This window comes from Miscanthus floridulus, chromosome 7 (assembly GCF_019320115.1).
Source record: "Miscanthus floridulus cultivar M001 chromosome 7, ASM1932011v1, whole genome shotgun sequence".
NCBI lineage: Eukaryota > Viridiplantae > Streptophyta > Magnoliopsida > Poales > Poaceae > Miscanthus > Miscanthus floridulus.
This window is the reverse complement of record NC_089586.1, coordinates 13,451,220-13,476,896: the sequence shown is the minus strand read 5'-3', so window position 1 is coordinate 13,476,896 and position 25,677 is coordinate 13,451,220. Positions and strand designations below refer to the sequence as shown.

The window sequence follows — 25,677 nt, the reverse complement described above, 5'->3', positions numbered from 1 at the left end:
GGTGACTTTATGTGATGTGGCACCACGATAACCTAGAGAGCGTTTTTTTGGGTCCCCTTCCACGGGGTTATTCGCTTGTCAGCCATGCTTTTGCCCAAGTCCGCAACCAATCAAATTTAGAGGAATTGTAATTGTCAAATTGGTGCCACATGAAATAAAAGGATAATTAGTCTCGTTTCCATATGAGAGCATCATCCGGGGGTGTAGCTCATATGGTAGAGCGCTCGCTTCGCATGCGAGAGGCACGTGGTTCGATTCCCCGCACCTCCATCACCTATTTATATTTTTCTTATTTTTTGCTCGCTTCACTTACTAAGCATGGTCCCACCTGCCACTGAGGCGAGAGGTTACTCTTGGGCCCACCTGGCAGTAGACTCGATTGGTCCCGTCGCCCCTTCGCCTCGCGGCAGCGTGCGGCTGTGCCGTCGACCCGTCGTCTCTTTCCCTCCTCCACACTCTCCTCTCCTCGTCGCAGGCGACAGACGACGCTGCCGCCCGGCCTGTCGAAGCGCGCGCGCGGCCATGGCCATGGCCGCCCCGCCGCCCACGGCTCTCTGCGCCCGCCACTTCCGGCTCCACTTCCCCTACTCCTCCCCCTCTCCGCCCCGCCTGTCCACGGCCGCCGCCGCCGCCACCACCTCTGCCTCCTCTTCTTCACCGCTCCGGCGCCGCCGCCGGATCGCCGTCTCCCCGCGCGGGGAAGCTGGGACGGGGACGGGGACGGGGACGGGGACGGGGACCGGGACCGGGGACGTGGAGGCGCTCAGGGCCGGGGTGTCCGTGTACAAGCCGCGGTCCTACGACGTGCTCGTCACCGACGCCGCGCGCTCCCTCGCCTGCGCCATCGACGACGGCAAGACCCGGCTCGAGATCGAGTTCCCGTGAGCTAACCTCGCTCCCTTCGCTGCTGCAATTGCTGCCACCGTTCCTGCATTATCTTCTCACCGTTCGTTTCCTTGTTGCTTCGTGCCTTCTTCCTGGCCTGGACGACTCCTGCTTCTGTATTGTGACGATATGTGTTATATATCAAGGCCTCTGCCAAGCAGCATCTCTTCGTACAAGGTTCATCTATCTACTCATCGCTTTATGTCCATGCATCACTATCTTTTTTTTAGAGAAAAAGAAAAGGTTTCCCCCGCTTTATATTGATCATAAAGCGTTCAAGACAGTTAAGTTTCAGCGTATTGGCGCGCCAGCCACAAACAGAAAAGGCCTTCAAACCCAACAGCACCACTACCCGAATACATTTTTGTTACTTTGTGTCACCATCGAGTCTTCATTCGTGTGACGAGGAGAATCCAAACAGCCCCGTCGTCAAAAACGATTTTTTCCCCATTTCGTCCAACCTTCCATTCCAATGCCCGTTTGAGTAGCCTGTATAGCCCACATCACCCCTTTCCAAAAGGGGAAGTCATATTATCAGCACAGCACAGAACATTTGGTCTGTTAGTCCTATACTTATGGTCTACAATCTTAGTCCAAATAGAATTGGATTGTAAATGATACCTAAAGATCCAGGAATTCAACAACGCCAGACTTCTTAAATCAGGTATCCCATGACCCCCAAACTCAACAGTTGCCGAAAGAAAACCAATGGCCATTACTTAATTATTACTGTATTAGGGAGAGGGTTATAGGCCACTGCTCTATTCTCTGTCTATCTCAGCTGCTCTGTTTCTGATCATCCTGCTGGACTCCTGCAGGGCTCCTCAGATGAATTCATCGATGCCAACATCCAGCTTGCTCTTGTTGTTGCTAGGAAGCTCAAAGAACTCAAGGGGACTAGGTCCTGTATAGTAAGTTCAAGCTTCACACGCTATCCTCCCTGATGCAGACACGCTCCATGCCTGCAAAACTGTGCTCATTTGCTTTCTTCTAGTTGATTTCAGGTGTTTCCTGATCAACCTGAAAAGCGTAGGGCGTCACAGTTGTTCAAGACAGCTATAGACACGGTAAATGATGTGTCAATTTTTTTTCTTAATCAACCTCTGGTACAATTTTCTTCATTATTACAGTGGCACTTAATTTAATTGACACATCTTTAGATTGAGGGTGTAACTATCAGTTCCCTGGATGATGTACCCACCGACCCTGTCAACAGCTTCTTCAAATCGATAAGAAATACTCTGGATTTTGACTTCTCAGATGACAATGAAGGTAAAATATATTGATCCAAATGTAGTAATGAAGGCAATAGCCATGCGACTCCAAGTCTAAAATGACATTGTTCATGATATTATTTTATCAAAGAGTTCATGACACTCTTTTGCGTGGAATGATGGAAGCCATCTTCTTAGAGGAGCTAACTGGATGGCAAACACTTTATGCCAATTTGCCAAGGCCGCGAGCTAACGATACATGTTAATTCTTTACAATTTTTTAGTAAATAGCAAGCCTTTTCGTGTTGATGAATTATCACAATTTGAAAAATGGAAATGAAATGACCGATTAGTGTGTATAAATCAAGCATAAGTTCCCTTTCCACCATCGAATAACAAACATCAGTCAGTTTTGATGCTATTATTATGAGATAATTCTCATATAAATACCCATGAATAATTTCTTCATAACCAGTTGCCTGGTGTGGATACAGATAGATGGAAATCTGATGAACCACCATCATTATATATCTTCATCAACAGCAGCACACGTGACCTTGCTTCTATAGAGAAGTATGTGGTATGTCTAGAATATAATGCTTCATTTGCTGGTGATGTGCATGTAGGTGTTATTTGCACATCCAGTTGATTCTTTCTTCGTGCTTTTGCTAATTTCAGGAAAAGTTTGCCACATCTGTTCCAGCCCTTCTATTCAATCTTGAACTAGATACATTGCGGTATATCTCATATACCCCAAACCATAGCCTGTTGCTTTATGAGGCAGTGACTTACGCAATTCACCGTGCAGTTCTGACTTGGGGCTTCTGGGATTTCCCCCAAAAGATCTGCACTACCGATTCCTTTCTCAATTCACCCCAGTATTTTATATCAGACAGCGTGACTACTCCAAGGTATTCATTTGTCTTACTTTTATCCATCTACACATATCCTTTTTGTTTATGGCTTCCTGTACCATCTGTGACTACTTTCCCTTCTTAACCGTGTAGACAATCACAGTCGCTCCATACGTAGTGAATTACAGTGGAGCTGTATTCCGCCAATACCCAGGTAAATACTGGAGAGCTTATTTGGATTTCTTCACTAGAAAAGATTACAGTTTGGAAGATAGATCTGGTGTGCTGGGTATGCAATAGAAGATCAAACTAAATAATTTATTATGCAAAGTCAATCTTTTGGTGGGCAATGTCATCCCTATTTATCAGCATCGTCAGCTACTGACCTTCTGGTTTACTGTTTGTTCAGGCCCCTGGCAGGTCATGCTGAAGCAGGCTGATGGCTCCTATGCATGTGTTGCAGAGAGCGAAGCTCGGTTCACTTTGGGACAGGTCATACCATTAGTTACTCGAATACATTTGCTCTACTTTGTTTGTGCTCTCTTGTGTGTTTGGGGGAAATAAAATACTAACTTCGTTCAAGCTTGTTGGGCCTGCCATGCAATTTCTCTTCTATCAGGCGAAAGAAGAACTATTGAGAGTTATTGGTTTACAAGAAGAAGAGGGAAGCTCACTTGAATTTCTCAGAAGAGGATACAAGGTTCATCTCATCCTAGTCAAACAGTTGGTTGCAGCTTCAAAGCGCCTGCTTGGATAAACTGCATTTCACTATAGCACATCATGAGGTTTAGTAACTGAGTTTCTGTGATGCAGAATGCTACTTGGTGGGAAGAGAACGTTGATCAGGAGACGTCGGCTGCGTGGCGAACTTGAGATGCTGCAGCTGCTGGCTGAATGCTTTTTCTGACCTGGGAGTGGAAAATAGGCCAAACGAGCGTCCATGTCTTCTTGTATGTAATTGAAAAATCTGAAATTACAGAGAGAGAAGTCCATGTACAGCGTAATAACATTGCTTGTGCTGATATCGTAGCATTATTATCATGTGAGCATGTGAGCACCAAGAATGTTTTCTTTTTCTTAACGGCGACTGTACATTTGTTCTGTTTGTGCTTTGTGTCCTTGGGCTCTTCAGCTTGAAGGTGCTAAAATGCAGGGGACTCAACCAAAACATTTCAGTCTTGCTACTTGTGTTTCAGTCTTGCATTTCATTTGCCAAGCTTATGGCTGTGAATTTTTTCTTGGACGCATGCCAAAGTGGAGTGGTAGTCGTTAGGAGAGAATTGACCCAATTCCAGAAACTTCTATAGCAACTGAAACAGTACGGACGTATTTAAACATGTGCAAGATCTCGAGGTCATATCTGTAAAATGACCACCACGCCCAGGCGGAAGCGGGACTGGAAATCAGGAGGGAGACCAGAGACGAGACCCCGCGAGATCGCCGGAGATGGAGCCGAGAGCTGCAATCCACAGATCCGGCGCCCTCCTACTCCTCGCCGCCATTCTCGCAGCGGCTGTCACCGCCGCATCCGCCATCGGTGACAAGTGCGCCGCCTGCAAGGCCGTTGCTGTAAGTTCCTCTTCTCTTCGCCTTTCTCTACTCCCATTATCGGAGCACCCTATTAAGTGTGTCTTGGAAGCGTTTTACGTCAGCGAAGTCAAGAAATTAGCTTCGATCTTTTCCGCTCGTCGTGAAGCTGTAGTCCAAGATAGATCGTGGCCTGGATCATGTAGCGTTCTCTGAATAATTTCGATGCTGGTGGAGTCAAAGTTTGAACTTTTGCAGATACAGGGCCCTGACTAGCACTGTTGTGTTGATAAATTGAAATTGCTGAATGGATTAACGAGATGTTGCACTGAGCTAGTGTGAATACACCATTTTGTTGGAAAGACTCAATTTTGAGTTCCAGTGACATATGCTAGTACCTCTTAGTGCCTCTCTACTGTCACCAAATGGGATTTGTGTTTCATATGCTGCATTTTGTTCCAGCAATTTGGGATGTACACTATACATTCTGATGTGTCTCTTTATCTTCTTTCCAGGCGGAGCTAGAGATTGGAATTTCGAGTGTAAGTGAATCAATAGCTTCTCCTTCAGTTGCCTTTAATTTAGTGATCCGAGTTTCCAATCATTCTTTACAATGCTGATTACGGTTTTATTTTTATTAAATACTATCTCCATTCCAAATTGTAAGATGTTTTGGCTTTTATATATTTGTAGCTTTTGCTATGCATTTAGATATACACTATGTCTAGATACATAATAAAAACAATGTATTTAGAAAAGCTAAAACGTCTTATAATTTGGAATGGAGGGAGTAGTATCTTTATCTTTCTCAAGTGTACAGAGCGGGACACCTCACTCTAGTAACTTCTGTCCTCTCCTCCATGCCAACCTACCACCTCACAGTGTTTCCCTTGGCGGCATGGGCTAAGAAAAAGATCGACAAAATCAGGAGATCTTTCTTGTGGAATGGGGAAGAGAATGCCAATGGCGGACACTGCCTGGTTAACTGGCCAACAGTTACCAGACCGAAAGACCTTGGTGGTTTAGGCGTTCCTGACCTTGATAGATTTGGGGGAGCCCTCCGGTTGCGCTTGCTTTAGCAAGAATGGGTGGACGACTCCAAGTCTTGGAGCGGCTCAGAGCTTCCATGTACTGATGATGATCGTCTCCTCTTCAACTCCTCAATCATTATAACTTTGGGGGATGGTGCAAAGACTAAGTTTTGGCACCATAATTGGCTTGATGGACAAGCTCCTAGGTACCTAGCCCCGAACTTGTTTCGCCTTGTTTCAAGGAGAAACCGAACGGTGCAACAAGAGCTCCGGAACAACAATTGGATGCGCTCGCTAGGAAGGAAAATCACCTCGGCTGTCCACATAGAGGAGTTTGTGTCCCTTTGGATACGAATACAGGATGTGCACCTACAACAGGGCGTCCAGGACACCATCATCTAGCGATGGACCCAGGATGGGATTTACTCCACCCGCTCAGCTTACAGAATTCAATTCAAAGGCTCGCTCGTCCCCTTCCGTACGGAATTGATTTGGAAAGCGCACGTGGAGAACAGATGCAAGATCTTCGCCTGGATTTTAGTGCAAGATAAAATTCTTATGACGCAAAACCTACAAAAGAGAGGGTGGCCACACCAACAACACTGCGTGCTGTGCAACGGTCCCTTAGAAACCGGCCTCCACCTATGCCTATGTTGCCCTTTTGCTAAGGCGGTTTGGGATCAAATCCTCTCTTGGGAAAACTTCACTCAACTGCAACAGCAACCCCAGGCAGACCCCATCCATATCAGGGCATGGTGGGAAGAGGCGGCAAGGAAAGTGCCAAGATCTGAACATAGACGACTTAACGGGGTAGTAATCTACACCTTTTGGAATATTTGGAAAGAGAGAAATAGGAGAATTTTCAACAACAAGATAGAAACGGTGCCGCAAGTAGCCGCAAGGATAAAGGAAGACATAGAGCAAAGGAAGAGAGCACTCGCTTATGTTTAGCTGTTGTTCCCTCATTGGGGTGTGTGTTTCCCTCCTTTACCTGCTTCGGGGGGCTTGAAACCCTCATCTGGAGTGTCCTTGCTTGTACATAAAACTATCTTTCCCTATCTTAATTGAAAGACAGAGCTCCTGCCATTGCGTTCAAAAAAATCTTTCTTAAGTGTGAATTTTTTTTTTACAATTAACAAAGCAATCAATCCATAATCTTAGTAGTGTATTATCATATTAGTTTTTTGGAACCATTTGGTCAATTTTTTGTTCCTGGATCCTGTAATGCAGGAGAAGCCAAGAAATCACTTGGACTTGCGCAACCGCTTAAATTCTAAAGGTCAGAGGGAGGGGAAGGTCATTGATTACAGGTAAAAGAAGACAGCATGAGCACATACATTTTTTAATGACAAAATTGATGTATACTTGAAAAATATTTAGTGGAATAATCCTTGATTTAACATTCCACATGGAGACCATTCAATCTTGACAAGCATCGTTTGGCCTCACATACTTGTAGCAATTTATGGACACATTTTGTCACTTACTTTTGTAATGTTATGTACTTGGTTCTGTATACATGGTGCAGGGTCAGTGAGCTTCGGGTTGTAGAACTTCTGGATGGCCTATGTGATAAGATGCAAGATTATACCTTAAAGAAGGTAGGAAATAAAGATTTATAATTGTTTTAGAATTTGCACTTAACACTATATTATTGATGCTGCGTCCCTTTTCTACATCCTCTGCCCCATATTATAGGTAGTTTTGGCTTTTCTAGGTACATAGCTTTTGCTATGCTCCTAGATATACGATATGTCTAGATACATAATAAAAGTTATGTATCTAGAAAAGCCAAAACGACCTATAAATTGGAATGGAGGGAGTATGTATCAAGTGTTATAAACATGCCATAAATATGAACTAGGTTTTCACTTTTTAGTGTACTTTGAATATGCTAAGCATTTATCCACCTAACATATTTTTTGTATGCAGTTGGAATCAGGTGAAAAGGGATGGGTTAAAGTAACAGACTGGAATAGCTTTCAAACTGGTAATTTTTACCAACTTTGTGGCTCCTGTTTACTCTTCTGATGGCCTGTTACTATATTGAAACTGAGAGCCCGAAGTGCAATGTCAATCCATAGTTTCTCAATTATGCTAATGCATTCTTTCTGCTTAATCATTCTCTTACATGCATCATCCCAGAAAAATGCAGGCACCAGGTTTAGAACTGTGTTTTTGATAGTTACTGTATGTGCTTACATGATAGTCTTATTACAAGCAAATTCTGATTCAGTGATGTAAATATATAATCTTGGAGGATAGTACAAAAAGAAATGGCCCTAGTAATTGATCCAAGACAAGGAAATGAACTTGCATTTTCTTATGGTAAATCAAAATGCTGAATGCTTGCCAAGCAAAGAACAAGCACTGCCTTTGGGTTTGTTTTGCTTCATTGTAATAAAAATTTATCTGTGTATAAGGACTGTTTCTAAATATCTGACATTTATTGCTTATTGTCGTTCTTTTTGCAGAAAAGAAGGCAGCAGCACGAGCGCATTCGAAAAATTTGTCCACCTTCTGTGGAAGGTACAATATTTTCCCAGTTATTTAAAAAAAAAATTGACGTATAGAATAGGCAGCATATATTGTTTGAAATTTTCATTAATTTTTTTTAATATTTAGCTGGCAGAACATAGAATGTACGCATAATCTTGTTCTCATTTGTGTGGATACAAAATTTGTATGTGTCTTGGTCAATTACATCCCCCTCCCTCCCAAACATGTTATGCATGCCTTTTCCTAATTGCTTATTATTTTTTTATTACCTGTTAAGTTTCACTCTTGATTACTTGACTTAAAGGCAAGTCTAAACAAACTCTTCAGTCACCATGTGCTTTAAAGCATAACTTTATTGGTTGTGTAAAGATAATATTGGCTTTCTGTGATTTCTGTAAGAATCATATCAACTATTTGAGTGGATGAGCTAACCAGCTTCACTTACTACACAGGCTACTGGAGGAAACAGAGGATGAGGTAGGCTTGTGTTGGGTGAAATTGACTACAGTTTTGTTTTAGCAAATACGGAGTTACACCTAATCTTTAGCATGCTTAATAGCTGCATTCAATGTTTTGAATCATATGGTTTTCATGCATTTAGTCGGGACATGATCTTATATGGATTTTGATTCTTTTTTCTGGTTCATCTGCAGCTTGCTGAGTGGATAAAAACAAGCTCCACAGAATCAGAAAATGTAAGCAAGGCCCTTTGTGAAGATATTAGCAAACACTGTCAATCCACAAGGTATTTACAGCTGATAATGGTATTTGTGCCTGCATATAAATAATCGCAGTGAGCATGCATGTCAATGTGGTGATTCCAAAAAATGATCCTTTCCTTTCAGCCAAATTTCAAAACAACATTTTGTCACAATGCCATGGCAGCTGATAGATTCTTTTAACACACTTGTAAAATAACAATGCAGGCATGTTTTACATTCACAGATCGCACACACTTTTCTCCTAATTTAATTGCTCTAAAATATGCCTTTCCGTTTCTTTTTCCTTCCAGTTCTACCATCCAGATCGATGATGAACTATGACATGCCGGCAGATCGTTGTTTGGCAAAGCAAAACAAGCGACAGGCTGGGAAATGTCAAGGAACAAAGCTCTAGTAGTCCTTGACGCCATTTAGAGAGACATGAAGCTGCCAATTCTGATTGTTTGTGTTTCACTCGTATTTCTTGTAAACGGGACATGTAATTCGTGCCATATGATATTCTTGGTCAAAAGCTTAGACTGATCTGTAGAGAAAGCAACTGGACATCAAATTTTGTTTACTGATGAACTACAGTTAAAAACGGCCGGTTGAACTATCCTGTCAGGGGCTATTGGAAATCTGAATGTTCTATTCTAAGGTTTTGTTGCTGAGTAGGTTTGATGATGACTGCATGTAGGTCAATGGTATCATCACCGAGGATTATATGCATTATTTTTATGAAAAGATTATATGCATTTTAGATAGAAGATCACCGAAGATCATATGCATTTTAGATCGAAGATCACAGATCATATGCATTTAGATAGAAGATCATTACCAAAGATCATATGCATTTTTGATAGAAGATCACCGAAGATTATATGCATTTTAGTTTGAAGACGCAATTTGCTAATACAGTTGGATTGCCATAAATAACAAGTTAGAAATTTGTGGACGCAATTTGCTAAATAAAGCTGAACTGCCATATCCTTTTTTTTCCAAGTGCACTTGAAGATCTCAATATCTTCTTTCCAATAAATGAACATCTTAATACCCTGTGCTCGTCTTCTTTGCTGTACGGTATCTTCTTTGCTGTACGACGTCATCAAATGCACCAATTATACCCCAAGATACCCCTTATTCGCAAAGTGTTGTGCGCTCGTTGACATCGCCAATTTGTCATCACAAACCATTCCTTTTAAACTGTTGATTTTCTTTTCTTTCATATATCGCGCACGTTGCTGCGGGGCTTCTTTAAAAATTAAATTATTGCATATATAAGTTGAATATATATGTTCTTGTACCCATTCTTATTAAAATTGGACAAGGCAATTGAAAACATCTAATAAAAAACTGATATAATTAGATCAAATTAATGGAATGGCAAAACAAATATCAATATATGAATGTCTTCTATATTTCTTTATATATTGAAAGTAGTAATTATTCTTACCGATGATACTGATAGGAGTTTGGAAGTTAGTGTGACGATATGACTATTATGGATAGCTTGCATTTTGAGATAAAACTACAGTGGGAATTAACTTTATAAGAGATATAGATATAGACATAGATATAGATGGATGATAGATAGATATAGATTCCTATATCCATATCTACCATAGTCCATAGAACTCTTATTTTCAAAATTGTTACCCCCAAAGATAAAAAAATAGTACATGTCAGTTGTCACATTTTATTTTGCACGATTTTGAAGCATACATTTAACCACTATTTTATTCTACTAGATGTCTAGATAGAACGTATTTTTCAGAATCATTCAAAATTTTGTTATTTAACAAGTATTTTCAATAAAAATTCACACATAGGCTCCGTTCGGATCGTTGAATCTTGGCTGAAACTGGTTGAAAAACATTGTTCTGGCTGAATTGTTGTGAGAGAAAACACTGTTCCGGCTGAAAAAACAAGCCGAATATGGGGTAAGCCGAACGGGGCCATATAATTATATTTTGAAACCAAGCAATCTAAAAATTAAAATTTATTTCCTACTCCCTCTGTTCTAAATTATAAATTTTTTTGGATTTTATACGTACACTATTTTTGTCATGCATCTAGGCATAGCGTATATTTAAGTATATATAGCAATATAAAATGTCTTATATAATTTAGAATGAGAAAGTAATGTTTTAGCGTGATGGTTTGACAAAACTTTATTCTGAGCTTAGTATACATTTTTTAATTATAGGAGGTAATTTAATTTTGATCAACTTTACCTGTTCGTCACAAGTACCTTGTGTTGGTGGGCCACACCACACTGACCCGCAAGAAAAAAAACGCAGACAGACACACCCCCATAACTCCCGCCATTCCCCTCCTCCCTTCCGCTCATCCCCAAATTCTTCCTCCTCCCACCCGTGCAGCCGGCCTCACAGCCGGCGACGGAACGCGGAGACTGGGGCTTCCCCCACCGTCCGCCGTGCTCTTCCCTTCCTTCGTCGCCCCCGCCAAAACCTTCCTCTGCCGGGGCTGCACGGGGTCAACAGCAGCTCGAGATCCGGTGACTGATCTCTTCGTTCCTCGGTGAGTAAACCCTAGTCGCTCTACGTTCTGCGGCTTCGTTTCGTGCGGCGAGATCTCCCCATCATTTCTCTGCTGCGGCTGCGGGTTTCATTCATATTACTGTCCGCGTCAGTACAGTTAGTTTCGTGCTGTGTTTGTTTTGCTGCGGCCTGCCGATTGCTGTGATCACTGTTCGATTATCCTCCTCTACGGCTCGCTGTGTCGATCCCAGTTGCCTCCCTGATGCCTTGAAAATCTCAGTTGACCCCGTAGGACTTGGTAATCCCAGTTGACGGGTCTTATATTCATATATGTTAATAATAAAAAAAAAGAAACTATGCCTCTGGGTTTTGCAAACCAGACCTTTGGGAGTCACTTCTCTTAAGTTGATTTTCAGGAGAAATTGATTCAGTTAATCTTGTGGAAAACTTGGTAATTGAGTTGTGAGATGAAAGACATCAGAACCAGGACAACTTGCTATTGTATTACTGCATGATTTTACTTAGGAACTTTGTATCCTTTATGCTGTCGTAGGCTCGTAGCTCCCAAGTTTTGCTTGCTGGACTTGTGGGTTTCAGTGTGAATAGCTGAAGCATTCTTTGACATTACATTACTGCTGAACAAAACTCTCAGCTTTTGGATTGTGGAATGCAAATGGAAAACAAATTGGATAAAATTACATCTGTTCTACCGTTAGATATTTCTTCCACCGTTAGCCTTACTGATTATTCGATCAAAAACTTCCAAACTAGCTGCTTCAGATCAGAACTTGCTCAGCTAACTCATTATTTGTATGTCGCCGGGGATAACACCTCTTGTGCAGTTTAGAGTTCGGTTAAGTTGTGTTGAGAGTCGAGTTAAACTCTGTGCTCCAATTATAAGCTGGTATCACCAGCCTCGGATCTTGGGCATTCGTTAAGCTTTAAATAACGCTGGGTGAATGCCTTCGATCTAAAAAACACCTCTTGTGCATCATCATCTTCGCAGGTTCAATTTGATATTCCAACAAAGGGCACCTTGCTAGTCTCCCAGATTGTTTCCTAACAATGAGGACGCATGAACGTGCTGCCAATTTGGCTCTTGCCGGTATGTTAATTATGCAGTTGAGCCATGACTGCCTTTACATCGCTCCTTTCCTTCTTCCTTTCCCTTTGATATAATAAACCCGTGCTGACCTCAGCAGCATATGTATTTTACAATATGCAGGTCTGAGCTTGGCGCCACTTGTTGTTAACGTAAACCCAAATGTGAATGTGGTATTGACAGCATGCCTTACTGTCTATGTGGGTTGCTACCGTTCTGTCAAGCCAACTCCACCCTCTGTAAGTAACACGTCGATGTATCTGCTGGCTATTATTGTGACTTGTAACTCATGCGACCAACTGAATTATTTTTGCATTTGTTATTATGCAGGAGACCATGTCCAAGGAGCATGCTATGCGGTTCCCCTTATTTGGAAGTGCTATGCTTTTATCACTGTTCCTTCTATTCAAGTTTCTCTCAAAAGACTTGGTCAACGCTGTGCTCACTGCCTACTTTTTCATTCTAGGCATTGTTGCTCTCTCGTAAGTCCATTTTTTCTTCTAACAGCTTTTGCAGACATGTTAAGCTGTTGATGTGCTGTACTTATGAGGCCCTTCTTATGCAGTGCAACACTCCTTCCTTCTATAAAACATTTTCTTCCAAAAGAGTGGAATGATAATCCCATTGTCTGGCGGGCTCCATTTTTCCACTGTATGATCCCGACTCCCTTTCTTTTGTGCTTAGTCTTGTTGATCCAGTTATGCAGATCTTGAAATATTACTACACCTATGTTTTCAGTGCTATTTTAGAGCACTATTTGATTGTATTTTAAGTACTGCTGCGCATTTTTCGTACTGAATGATATATTATCTTTTGTACTGAATGAACTCGAGCTTTTTCACCATTGAATCTTTTAACCTTGCTACGGACAAAATGATATTTCTCCATGTGGATATGGAAGCTTCCATTTTTTGACATTAGAAATCTAAATACTGGCATGGATGTATATTCTTTGTTTACAACATTTTTGTGGATATGGAAGCTTCCATTTCTCCCTCTGAAACAGACGCATTATAAGATTTCAGTTACAATGGCTGTCATCGTGAACTTTTAATACAACCTTTGCATTTGATTGACTTCTTATGAGGCTTAGACTCTTAATTCAGAACAAGGACATGTAGTACTGGATTTAACTATGCCAGTAGCCTCCCTTTGCAATCTTTATTCTTGAAGATGATTTAAGTCCATGAATTTCTTATTTTAGCACTCTCAGTGGAGTTCACAAAGTCCCAGATTGTTGCTTCAATACCTGGATTTTTCTTTTGCTTGTGGTATGCGTCAAAGAAGCATTGGCTTGCAAACAATGTTCTGGGATTGGCTTTCTGTATTCAGGTTTGTTTGTACGGTTAACATTCATATACATTACTAAAGATTATGGAATAAAACCTAAAATCGTTTGATTTATTTTACGCACCAGTTTTTTGTTGACCAGAACCTTAACACTTCAATTTTGCAGGGGATTGAGATGCTGTCATTGGGATCATTTAAAACTAGAGCCATTCTCTTGGTAAGGGTTTTCCCAATGTTTGCTTGATTTGGCCTGAACATTATATATTTCTATTTTATGTCATAACTTCTAAGAGAACATCCTCATTGTTTCAGTCACAAACCTGTCCTTATTTTATTATCTCTGCACTATCATAATCACCACTGAAATATTTTATATATCTATGGTTCATTACGGATCATCTGGTCTCAATATATCTTGACTTTATTTGTCTATCAAAGGAATTATCTCCTATGCACCATAGGAAGCTAAAAGTATTGCTTCTTGTCTGTTTGTGGATTCAAATGTGTACAATTTCTTATTCTTGTCAAATTGTATTGTGCTCCAATCTTCATAACAGTTCAATATATTTTCTAACACTTCACTAAGTGTATTTAAGAATCAAAATTCAGATCATGCTTTCTGTTGTTCCCCCCCCCCCCCCCTGTATTGACTAAAACATTTGTTTGACTGCAATATTTGTCCTAGCAGTGTCACCATGTTGGTAAATTTAATTTAATTCGATGCCTTGGGGTGTTTTTAGCGTGCACTTTGTCATATACTTATTAAACTTTGAAAAAAAGTAGTTTTTCTTGGCAAGCTTTGAAGTGTGATCATATTAATCATGAATATTAAAATATCGAACCTTTGTCTGATGTATAATAGATTAATAGTTCTGATTTCTGGAGTAATTTGGGCTGGGCCCTTGCATTTTTTACTGCACTATTTCTGAAAATAATTTTTACAACCATTTCATCACTTTTGACTGAATTGATTTCTTCTGTTTGTTTCAACATAGTGCCACTGAATCATTCTCTGTTCTTTTATTACATTCATATCTAAATGCATTTTTCCTTTTTCATTTCCAGGGTGGACTCTTTGTGTATGACATTTTCTGGGTGTTCTTCACTCCAGTTATGGTCAGTGTGGCTAAATCTTTTGATGCTTCGATAAAGGTCAGTGCTCTTTCCTACTGAACTTGGTCTTTGTTAATACCATTGTCAGTTAGTTCCATTTTCTCATCTTGATGCTTCAGCTGATCTGGCTTTGCTTGGTTATGTACAGCTTCTGTTTCCAACTGCAGATGCTGCACGGCCATTCTCCATGCTTGGCCTTGGTGACATTGTAATACCTGGTTAGTAATAAAAATTTCTCTCCTTGTGCTATGTTATATTCTACTTTGCAGTGACGCAGACTTTAACCCTTATTGAATGGTAATATCAGCCTCTGTAGGAGTGTCAAGTGCCAACTTTGTTCTACATGATTAGGTTATCTGTACAGAACTGCTATATATTGGAACATTGTTAGAATGTCATTTACTGATATGCTGTATCAATGGAGCTCTTGCTTTTGTTGATTCATGGGGATTGATCATAATTTTAGATTTATGATATGGCTACTTTTGGTATCTATATATTCTTTGTAGCACTTGACAGAGAATCAATGTTGTAACTAGAATTGGTCCTGCTGGATTTAGATCATGCTCTGCACCATATTGCTACAACCATGCTCAAACACACTTTTAGGCCATCTCGTTGCATGCAGCCTTAAGTTATTGCCAATACAACCAATATTTGTGTCCATTCCTGGCCCCTGGAGGACCACACAATATGTATCAACAGAAACAAATTATAATTTCAATTGATTCAAGTTGCAAAAAAAATGTGGAATTTGAATATGAATTTAGGCAGTTTCGAAGACATTCAGCACATAATATGTATTTGTACTTATGCTTCCAGGTATATTTGTTGCACTTGCCTTGCGCTTTGATGTCTCAAGAGGTATCAAGAACCGTTACTTTAACAGTGCATTTTTCGGATACGCTGTGGGTATGACGGTGACCATCATTGTAATGAACTGGTTTCAAGCTGCACAGGTGAGTTCTGTTACTCAGGTTTATATTGTCTTGTTTCCCCTTGTTTCTGTCATCCCTGTAATATTAATACTATAATTATTTTTGGGGCTTATTGCAGCCTGCTCTACTATACCTTGTTCCTGGTGTGGTCGGTTTCGTCACTGTTCCCTGTCTGTGGTTTGGAGAGGTGAAACAGGTCAGATTTTGAATACTTACTGCAGCTACCATTCGAAAGATTTTTTTTGTATAGCCTCGTAACGCATCCTTTGCCTTGAACTTTGAGTAGCATAAAAGTTTAATAAAAGATGAACTGTTAGACACAGTAAATATGCTTCTTTGGATGGGCCTAATTCTGTTCCTGAATTTTCTGCTTGGTTGATGCTTGTCTCTTTACTGTTACTACAAAAACCATGTCACATCTTTAAAACTAGTGTTGCGCATGCAAGAAAAGGATTTCATGTCAAAAGTAACTGTAGAAAGATGAAGTTGGGGCAATTAGCCACACTCTCAATGGGAGAGGGGCGCCTGTATTATAGGGCAGCTGCTGCTGCTATATATGGCAGTTTATAAATACAAGGAAAGGAATAAACCTCTGATCCTAATTGACCACCTTGCCTAAATATACAATATACAATCTCCTATTGCCTAATACCCGCCCGCAGCCGAAGCAGGAGGCTTGCGGACGCACAGGCTGGTTCTAAAATCTGTAAACAGTGGCGTTGGGAGCCCTTTTGTCATAATGTCAGCGAACTGATGAGATGAAGGAACATGAAGGACCCGAATCTCGCCAAGGGCCACCTTCTCGCGCACAAAGTGAATGTCAATCTCAATATGCTTCGTGCGCTTGTGGTGGACCGGATTGGCCGTCATGTAGACGGCGCTGACGTTGTCGCAGAAGACCACCGTAGCCTAGGACAGCTGAAGATGGAGCTCCTGAAGGAGTTGCCGCAGCCAACAGCACTCGGCCACAACGTGAGCCACAACACGGTATTCTGCCTCAGCACTAGAGCGGGAGACCGTGGCCTGGCGTTTGGAGGACCAGGAGACCAGGTTGTCGCCGAGATAGACGCAGAAGCCAGAAGTGGACTGCCTGGAGTCAGGGCAACCAGCCCAGTCAGCATCAGAGTATGCGGTCAGCGTCTGGATGGAACCGGCGCCAATGTGAAGACCGGAGGATAGCGTGCCCTTCACATAGTGCAGAATGCGCTTGATCAGCGCACGGTGGGGCTCCCTCGGGGCGTGCATGAAGAGACACACCTGTTGAACTACATAAGCCAGACCAGGACGCGTCAGAGTCAGGTACTGAAGAGCCCCTGCTATGCTCCTGTACTCTGAGCTGTCCTTGTCTGACAGTTTGTTGCCTTCATGGGCGGAGAGCTTGGCCTGAGTGTCAACAGGGGTTGCCGTAGGATGACACTCAGCCATGCCCGCCCGCTGGAGGAGATCGGCGGCGTACTATCACTGCGACAGGAACAGTCCGTCGGAGGTGTGGGTGACGGCGACGCCGAGGAAGTGGTGAAGAGCACCCAAGTCGGTCATGGCGAACTCAGACTAGAGTCGGGCCATGAGTCGCTGCAGAAGAGCGGGAGTCGAGGCGGTAAGGATGATGTCGTCGACGTAGAGCAGCAAGTAGGCGAGACTCGTCCCCTCGGTGAGAACAAATAGGGACGTATCGGATGTGGAGGTGACGAAGCCGAGCTGTTGAAGGAAGGCCGCAAACCGCTGGTACCAAGCTCGCGGGGCCTGCTTCAGTCCATACAGGGACTTCTGCAGGAGGCACACGTGATCTGTAGCGGCAGGGTCGACGAAACCTGGTGGCTGCTGGCAGTAGACCGTCTCGTCGAGGTGGCCATGAAGAAAGGCATTCTTCACGTCCAGCTAGTGGATCGGCCAGGCGCGGGAGACGGCAATGCTGAGAACGGTCCGAATGGTGGCCTGTTTGACCACCGGACTGAAGGTCTCGTCGTAGTCAATGCCTTCGTGTTGAGAAAACCCGCGGACCACCCAGCGGGCCTTGTGACGAGCGAGGGACCCATCGGCATGGATTTTGTGCCGGAAAATCCACTTGCCCATCACAACATTCGCGCCAGAAGGGCACGGAACAAGACGCCAGGTGTTGTTGTCGACGAGTGCCTGGTACTCATCCATCATCGCAGCCCGCCAGTTGGCATCGGCCAGGGCGCTGCGGTAGTTCGCCGGTAGAGGCGATGGTGAGGGCGAGGAGGTGGCAGCGAGCCCCTCGTAGCTCACACGCGGGAGGGCGCCGGTCCTGGTGCGCGTGAGCGGCGGAGATGGGGTTGCAGCCACGGACGCAGCCTGGGGCGCCGGTGCAGCCTAGGGTGCCGGTGCTGTAGGGGCAGCCGATGGCGCAGGCACCGGCTGGGGTCGTCGACTGTAGGTCTGTGGGAATGGAGCCACAGGAAGGCCAGGCGGGGGCACGTGACCACACCCGCCCGGTGGTGGAGAAGCCGAACTGGGGCCAGGGGCGCGCCCCCCAGGCAGGAGAAGAGCCGGGTCCGGCTCATCATCAGGGGGCGACTGCACAACGTCCAAGGTGGACGGAGCAACCGTGGTCGTCGAGGAGGGACCTACCATGTAGAAAGATGAAGTTGGGGCAATTAGCCACACTCTCAATGGGAGAGGGGCGCCTGTATTATAGGGCAGCTGCTGCTGCTATATATGGCAGTTTACAAATACAAGGAAAGGAATAAACCTCTGATCCTAAACCTCTGATCCTAATTGACCACCTTGCCTAAATATACAATATACAATCTCCTATTGCCTAATAGTAACTTTCTTAGTACAGTTACTACAGTTTAGTATTGGGTGTAAACTAGTGTCTTTTAAAGAATACAAATAACTTTTGTTTTGCATTCTGATTGCTTCACTTGGAGTATCCGACTGACTCAGGCACCTTATGGCCCTTTCATCTGTACATTTGGGTACCTATACTTATCACTCTATCAGTACTACTGTTAGTCATGAAGAACCTATCCTTATGCTGAGTTGGTATTAACTACTACTATTACACTTGTTGATGATTGAACTCAAAGAACGTTGATGGCGATGCATATCATCTTTATTTTTTTTGGGGGTGGGGGGAGGTGTGCTTTTCTTTTTGTTTCCCACAAAAGTAGGCATGTTATAAAATATGTATAAGAACGCAGGACCTGAGTTCTGACCACATCTCTTACAAATGCAGCTGCTGGAGTTTGACGAGTCAAAAGTTGAGGCAGAGGAAGGCGGTGCAGAAGAGCAAGATTACGATAGTTCCAAAGTCAACAAAAAGGTGGACTAGCATTCTAGCAGGATTTAGATCTGGAGGAAAACATGACAGGAAGACAGTTTTCGTGTAAGGTCGTCTGGTAGCTAAATAGGCTTGATGACCTCTAATACCGGGTCGGCTTACTTAAGAACTTAGAAATGGTTCAACATGATACAATTTTTTTTTTGCTTTGAGGATTATTTGGCCTGGACTGGAGAGTGGAAGATGAGGGAAAAATAGATGCTGTCACTTGTGATGTCCTGACGTGCACCTGATTTGTTAAGGAATTCACCAGAACTCTGATTGGGCCGACACATTCATGCATCATATTAGCTTTGTTTTTTTTGCAGGCAAGAATTTAATTAGGGATTTTACAGGTCGAATCAGCTCAGGGAAAACAACTCAGGTCTTAGAGCATGGGCTTGAAGAGCGAGTGATTTTTACCGACCGTGCTTAATCATATCGTCATGACTCATAATTGTTACTTTACTTGGGGCAAATTGTTTCCTTGTTATATGAGGGTTGTTGACAAACCCAGAATGGGTTGATGGCCTACGTTACTTTAGGCTTATTAGGGGTGACGAACTCGTGAGGCAGAATGGGCTTACCCAGAACTCATGAAGCAACAATCATGCCTCCTGTATATCATTAATGTGGCCCGTAGTGATGGCATAGGCAATATACTATTCAACAAAGAGATGGATGTTAGCACTCGGTAAAGAGATGCTTTATTAATTCCCGTGTTGATATGGCTATATTCTTCCTTGCATCACAATTTTTTTTGTTTCAAGCTGCTAGGGCAATTTATGTTCTAGCAGATTACCACATTATGTAGAACAATTAATGGTCAGGATAGCAGATGTTAGTGACATGTCCTCATAGATGATTATTGCTTGTAGCATTAAAATATTTAGTGCTGATGCTTTATTAGCTTTATTTATTGCCCTTATCGTAAATTTTAGAATGTACCTTTTCAGAAGTAGATGTCTAATTTATGCCAAAACCAGAGCTTGGCCAATATAACCAAGTTCTGAAATATTGATGATGGAACTTTTACAGGCTTTTGCTACGATGGGTTGGCGTCTTGGTTTCCTCGCAGCCCCTAAACATTTTGTTGCAGCATGTGGAATTATCCAAAGCCAGGTGATGATGGTTTTGCTGCCTCTCTCGCTTCTTCTTTCTGTCCACTAGCTTGTGATGAGGATTTCAATGAAATAAGCAAACAAACAAGATGTGATGATGAGAATTTCAATGAAACAAGCAAACAAACAAGATCTGCAGCTTTGTATTATTAATTGATTAATTTGTTAGTTACATGCCTTTTGTAAGTTGTTCAGTATGATCAATTAGCTTTGCACTTGATGTGGCCCCGTAGCATTTTTTTTAGGAAAGTGGCCCCATAGCGTTAGCACGAGCAATATATACTAGTTATGTGTATGTTCTTGATAACTACACAGGTTAGTTATTATAATTGGTCGTGTGCGAAGCATCAAATCCGCAGATATCGCACCATCACACAGCTAGGTACCAAAGCAAGAATGACTATACTGTATATATATATTCTGCCATGTATGTCAAAATGTTCGGCTACGCGCTGCATGGAAGAAGCATGCTACGTTTCCATTCCATTTGCAGCTTAACTGGGCGATGTCACGGCTCCTCACCTAAGCCAACCCAAGGAAGCCCAACAAGAATGACTATACTGTATATATATATTCTGCCATGTATGTCAAAATGTTCGGCTACGCGCTGCATGGAAGAAGCATGCTACGTTTCCATTCCATTTGCAGCTTAACTGGGCGATGTCACGGCTCCTCACCTAAGCCAACCCAAGGAAGCCCAACAACCGAGAAGAAGCAAGCGGGCCCGTCGCAAGAGTTCCAAGGTACATGGCCCACAATGGGCTTGCGTCCAGTGCGCCCCAACGGAGTAGTTAAGAGAGGCAGAGAGCTAGAGAGGGGAATCATCCAATTACTTGTAACAGAATTCTTAGCTACTCTGTAACCCGGGACCTCGTCGGCCTAAGGCACTGTTCTTCTTCCCCGCATCTGATCTCGTTCTGATCGGGTCGCTAACATACCTGGTATCAGAGCCGTCGAGCCGGGGGCACCGGTGGAGCTCTGGAGTCGGCGTCGGTCTCCCATGAGCACTTCACCAGGCTGCAGCGTGCAAGGGGAGCGATGGATCCCGTCGTCTCCAAGACGTTCGACGAAATGCTCAAGAAGATGGAGGAGTTTGACGCGCGCTCCGCCGAACGCTGGGAGCGCCTGGAGAAGCGCTTCGAGGACGTGTCTTCCGCCGTCCAGGAGCGTGAGGAAGCCGTCGATGCCCGCTTCGCCTCCCTAGAGAGCTTCGCTTTTTCCCAGTACACCGCCGCCATCGTCGTCGACAACTGGGGGTCCCATTTCGACTCACGCGTCTCGGATCTAGAGCAGCGCATGGCGGATCTTGAACTCATCAGGCTGGCTGAGATCCGTGACAAGCGAGATGACCGTGTAGAGGTGTTGGAGGGCGCCGTTGGGGAGCTGCAGTCGTGGCGTCAGGAGGTCAACGGCCACATCGACGACATCCGCTACGAGCTTCGCCGCTTCCCCAAGCCTACTACGACGCTGACCCGGCAACCCTTGCTGATGGCGTGTCAGGAGTCGGCTGCCGCCGAGCAACATCCTGGCGGGAGCACGGTTGACTAGCCCAACGGGCACCGCATCACCATGACTACACAGGTGCCGACCTATGGCTCGGTCACGACCATAGTGCCGTCCCCGGCCAATGGTACGTCCTTCCCTCCCAATCTCGACACTCCTGTTACCAATTCCCGATTCCACCCATCTCAGTTCATCCCCCATCCTCCACCCCCAAATTCACCACCACAGATCGCACCCAATCCCCCACCACCTAACCCACCACCTCAATTTGTTCCCAATTCTCAAATTACCCACCCACCACCACCTCATCCTCCTCCTCCAGTCCACTCGACCGCCCTTGGCCATCTTCCCAAAATGCACTTCCCTAAGTTCGACGGCGATGACCCTCGATACTGGATGATGTGTGCTCGTAATTATTTTGATCTGTATGCCGTCAATCTCTCCATGTGGGTCAAGTGTTCAACCATGCAGTTCACTGGTGCCGCTCGCCATCGGCTCCAATCAGTTGAGCGCCAAGTAGCCGGTCTGGATTGTCCATCCTTCTGTCGTCTGATCCGTGAATGCTTCTGCCGCGTCCAGCATGAACTACTGATTCGTCAATTATTCCACATTAAGCAAACCACCTCTGTTCAGGATTATGTCGATCGGTTTGTCGATCTGATCGAGCAACTCTCAGCCTATACACCTAACCCTGATCATCTATCCTACACTACCTGATTCATTGATGGCCTTCGAGATGATATTCACGCTATTATTCTTGTACAACATCCCAAGGATTTGGATACTGCGTGTACTCTGGCTCTCTTGCAGGAGGAAGCATTGGAGCTTGGGCGTCGTTGAGATGTTCGGAAGAGTGAGGGGTCTCCCTTCCCCAAGCAGCAGGCCGTGAAGGGCGCTCTGCCTCTTCCGTCGCCTCCTGTACGTGCTGGTGCGCCACCACAGGCCGATGACAAGAAGCAGCAAGAGGACCGCCCTACCCACCCAGGAACACACCTGTGGATGACAAGCTGCAAACCTTGCGATCTTACCACAAAGCCCAAGGACTATGTGTTTGCTGTGGTGAACGTTGGCAGCCGGGTCACAAATGTGCACCAATTATTTAGTTGCATGCTCTCCAAGAAGTTTGGAATCTTTGCCAAGGCGCGTTTGAAATCGAAGAAGAAGAAACGGGTACTGATGATACAGCTGAGGTTGCAGTTCCCCAACAGCAACTCTTCCTTCTCCTATCCACAGCAGCAGTCTCTGGTCACCTTTCCAACAGAACTATGCAGTTCAAAGGAACTATACAAGGCTAGGACATTCTTATTCTGATTGATTCAGGTAGCAGTCATTCTTTCATCAGTAGTACTGTTGCTACAAAGCTCCTGGATATTCGTCCATTGTCATCTCCTGTTTCTGTCCAAGTGGCCGATGGCGGTTCTATACTTTGTTCTCAGGAGATACCTCTAGTAGAATGGATAATCCAGGGGTATACTTTTCACTCCAGGCTCAAGGTCATTCCGTTGGGGTCTTATGATTTGTTTATTGGGATGGACTGGCTCGAAGCCTTCTCGCCTATGAAGGTCCATTGAGCTCATAAATGGATGATGATACCCTATGGTTCAATTCAGATCTTACTCCAAGGTCAGCTGCCAGAGACTGAAACTTGTTCTCTGGTTCAGTTATTTCACATTGCCAGCGACTCTCCATCAGTGGCATCTCCTCCACTTGATCCTGCAGTTCAGGCTATCCTCAATGAGTTTGCGGCTATTTTTGCTGAGCCTGTCGGCCTACCTCCTAGGCGTTCATGTGACCATACCATTCCCCTGGTACAGGGCGCTCATCCACTATTGGTTTGGCCCTACCATTATGCACCTGCTCTGAAATCAGAAATTGAGGCTCAAGTCACGGATGTGAAGATTCAGAGGCACTAGAAGCTTGGTGGAACGCCAGAGGCCGTCGGGCTTGGCATGTGCGTGTTAATCCTTCACAAGGAACAGCCCCTTGCGTGGCCTTTTACATAGGAACGAGTCAGGAGAGCCGGTGCATGGATAGGTCTTAGCTGTTAGGTTGTTACACAAGATATGATCTCTAGAAGATACACCAACAAACCTTAACAACCTCCAATCTCATGCACCGCACAAGTCCAGGCTCGTTAGTTTAGATTCATGATAACAAACTCTAACACTCCCCCTCAATCAAAACTTCCTAAGTTTAGATTGTCCTTAAACATTTCTAAACTACGAACAGTCAAAGGCTTTGTAAATCCATCTGCTATTTGATCTCGTGTTGAGATATATTCTATGTCAAGAAGTTTCCTTGTTACTCGTTCTCGTACAAAATGATAATCAACCTCAATATGCTTTGTTCTAGCATGAAACACTGGATTGGCCGAAAGATATTTTGCTCCAATGTTGTCACACCATAACTTAGCTGCTCTAGGCGCTAAAATATTTAACTCACATAATAGAGTTTGAATCCACATTACCTCTGCTGTTGCATTGGCAACTGCCTTGCATTCAGCTTCTGTACTTGATCTTGATACAGTAGCTTGCTTCCTTGCACTCCATGAAACAAGATTGGATCCTAAGAAAACTGCAAATCCCCCTGTAGACCGTCTATCATCTTGATCTCCTGCCCAATCTGCATCAGAGAAGGCACTAACAAGAAGAGATGATGATTTGCATATTTTAAGTCCAATTCTCAATGTATGCATGCACCGCACAAGTCCAGGCTCGTTAGTTTAGATTCATGATAACAAACTCTAACACCCCCCCTCAATCAAAACTTTCTAAGTTTAGATTGTCCTTAAACATTTCTAAACTACGAACAGTCAAAGGCTTTGTAAATCCATCTGCTATTTGATCTCGTGTTGAGATATATTCTATGTCAAGAAGTTTCCTTGTTACTCGTTCTCGTACAAAATGATAATCAACCTCAATATGCTTTGTTCTAGCATGAAACACTGGATTGGCCGAAAGATATTTTGCTCCAATGTTGTCACACCATAACTTAGCTGCTCTAGGCGCTAAAATATTTAACTCACATAATAGAGTTTGAATCCACATTACCTCTGCTGTTGCATTGGCAACTGCCTTGTATTCAGCTTCTGTACTTGATCTTGATACAGTAGCTTGCTTCCTTGCATTCCATGAAACAAGATTGGATCCTAAGAAAACTACAAATCCCCCTGTAGACCGTCTATCATCTTGATCTCCTGCCCAATCTGCATCAGAGAAGGCACTAACAAGAAGAGATGATGATTTGCATATTTTAAGTCCAATTCTCAATGTATGCTTAAGATATCTCAATATCCTTTTTACCGCAGCCCAATGAGTAGTTGTAGGTGCATGTAAATACTGACATACTTTATTAACAGAGAATGAAATATCTGGCCGTGTCAGAGTCAAATATTGTAGACCGCCTACAATACTCCTGTAAGCTGTGGCATCTTTCGGCCCCAAAGGAGCTCCCTCATGTGTAGACAATTTTTCCGAGGTGGACATGGGTGACGCAACAGGTTTGCACGCCATCATGTTAGCTCGCTGCAGAACATCTTTTGCATACTTCTCTTGAGACAACAGAATACCATCATTTATTTTCTTTACCTCAATGCCAAGGAAATAGTGCAACTCCCCTAGATCTTTGAGTGCAAACTCCTTCCTCAGATCCTGTAGCAAACGAGTTGTAGCTTCCTGGGTAGAACTAGCAACAATTATGTCATCCACATAAATAAGAACAAACACAACAACAGACCCCTTCTGATAATAAAACAAGGAAGTATCAGCTTTGGATGCCTTAAAACCCAGTTGGCACAACTTACTGCTCAGCCGTGAGTACCATGCTCTCGGAGCCTGTTTTAGCCCATACAAAGCCTTGTCAAGTTTGCAAATATAACCCTTCCTTGACTTATCCTCATACCCAGGGGGCTGCCTCATATATACCTCTTCTTCTAAAAAACCATGCAAGAAAGCATTCTGTACATCTAACTGACGTAAACTCCAGCCTCTAGAGACAGCAACAGATAGCACAACTCTGATAGTGGCTGGTTTGACAACTGGACTGAAGGTATCTTCATAATCAATGCCATATCGTTGTCTAAACCCTTTTGCTACTAGCCTGGCTTTATATCT

The 25,677-nt window shown here is 43.6% G+C and overlaps 3 protein-coding genes and 1 non-coding gene across 4 annotated transcripts; all 4 read left to right on the top strand.

Moving 5' to 3' along the window:
• Positions 1 to 197: 197 nt before the first annotated feature.
• Positions 198 to 270, top strand: TRNAA-CGC (transfer RNA alanine (anticodon CGC)). The gene has a single exon. It is a non-coding gene; the product is annotated as a tRNA-Ala (tRNA).
• Positions 271 to 394: 124 nt separating this feature from the next.
• LOC136466547 (protein LPA3-like) lies at positions 395 to 4,132 on the top strand. The gene is made up of 12 exons (XM_066464990.1): positions 395 to 881; positions 1,032 to 1,062; positions 1,704 to 1,796; positions 1,890 to 1,952; positions 2,046 to 2,157; positions 2,594 to 2,679; positions 2,778 to 2,836; positions 2,908 to 3,010; positions 3,107 to 3,167; positions 3,363 to 3,445; positions 3,573 to 3,653; positions 3,767 to 4,132. The coding sequence occupies exons 1-12, from the start codon at positions 523 to 525 to the stop codon at positions 3,824 to 3,826; spliced, it is 1,191 nt and encodes a 396-aa protein (XP_066321087.1). The 5' UTR covers positions 395 to 522; the 3' UTR covers positions 3,827 to 4,132.
• A 134-nt stretch (positions 4,133 to 4,266) lies between these two features.
• Positions 4,267 to 9,332, top strand: LOC136466552 (uncharacterized). Its single transcript, XM_066464994.1, has 9 exons — positions 4,267 to 4,522; positions 4,996 to 5,022; positions 6,742 to 6,821; positions 7,040 to 7,112; positions 7,444 to 7,501; positions 7,986 to 8,040; positions 8,463 to 8,487; positions 8,664 to 8,755; positions 9,023 to 9,332. Exons 1-9 carry the CDS (start codon positions 4,400 to 4,402, stop codon positions 9,051 to 9,053), a joined length of 564 nt encoding a protein of 187 aa, XP_066321091.1. The 5' UTR covers positions 4,267 to 4,399; the 3' UTR covers positions 9,054 to 9,332.
• A 1,719-nt stretch (positions 9,333 to 11,051) lies between these two features.
• On the top strand, positions 11,052 to 19,126 carry LOC136466549 (signal peptide peptidase 1-like). Its single transcript, XM_066464992.1, has 12 exons — positions 11,052 to 11,252; positions 12,219 to 12,317; positions 12,438 to 12,553; positions 12,645 to 12,796; positions 12,880 to 12,965; positions 13,519 to 13,646; positions 13,771 to 13,821; positions 14,670 to 14,756; positions 14,866 to 14,935; positions 15,540 to 15,676; positions 15,774 to 15,851; positions 18,858 to 19,126. Exons 2-12 carry the CDS (start codon positions 12,278 to 12,280, stop codon positions 18,951 to 18,953), a joined length of 1,041 nt encoding a protein of 346 aa, XP_066321089.1. The 5' UTR covers positions 11,052 to 11,252; positions 12,219 to 12,277; the 3' UTR covers positions 18,954 to 19,126.
• Positions 19,127 to 25,677: the final 6,551 nt, after the last annotated feature.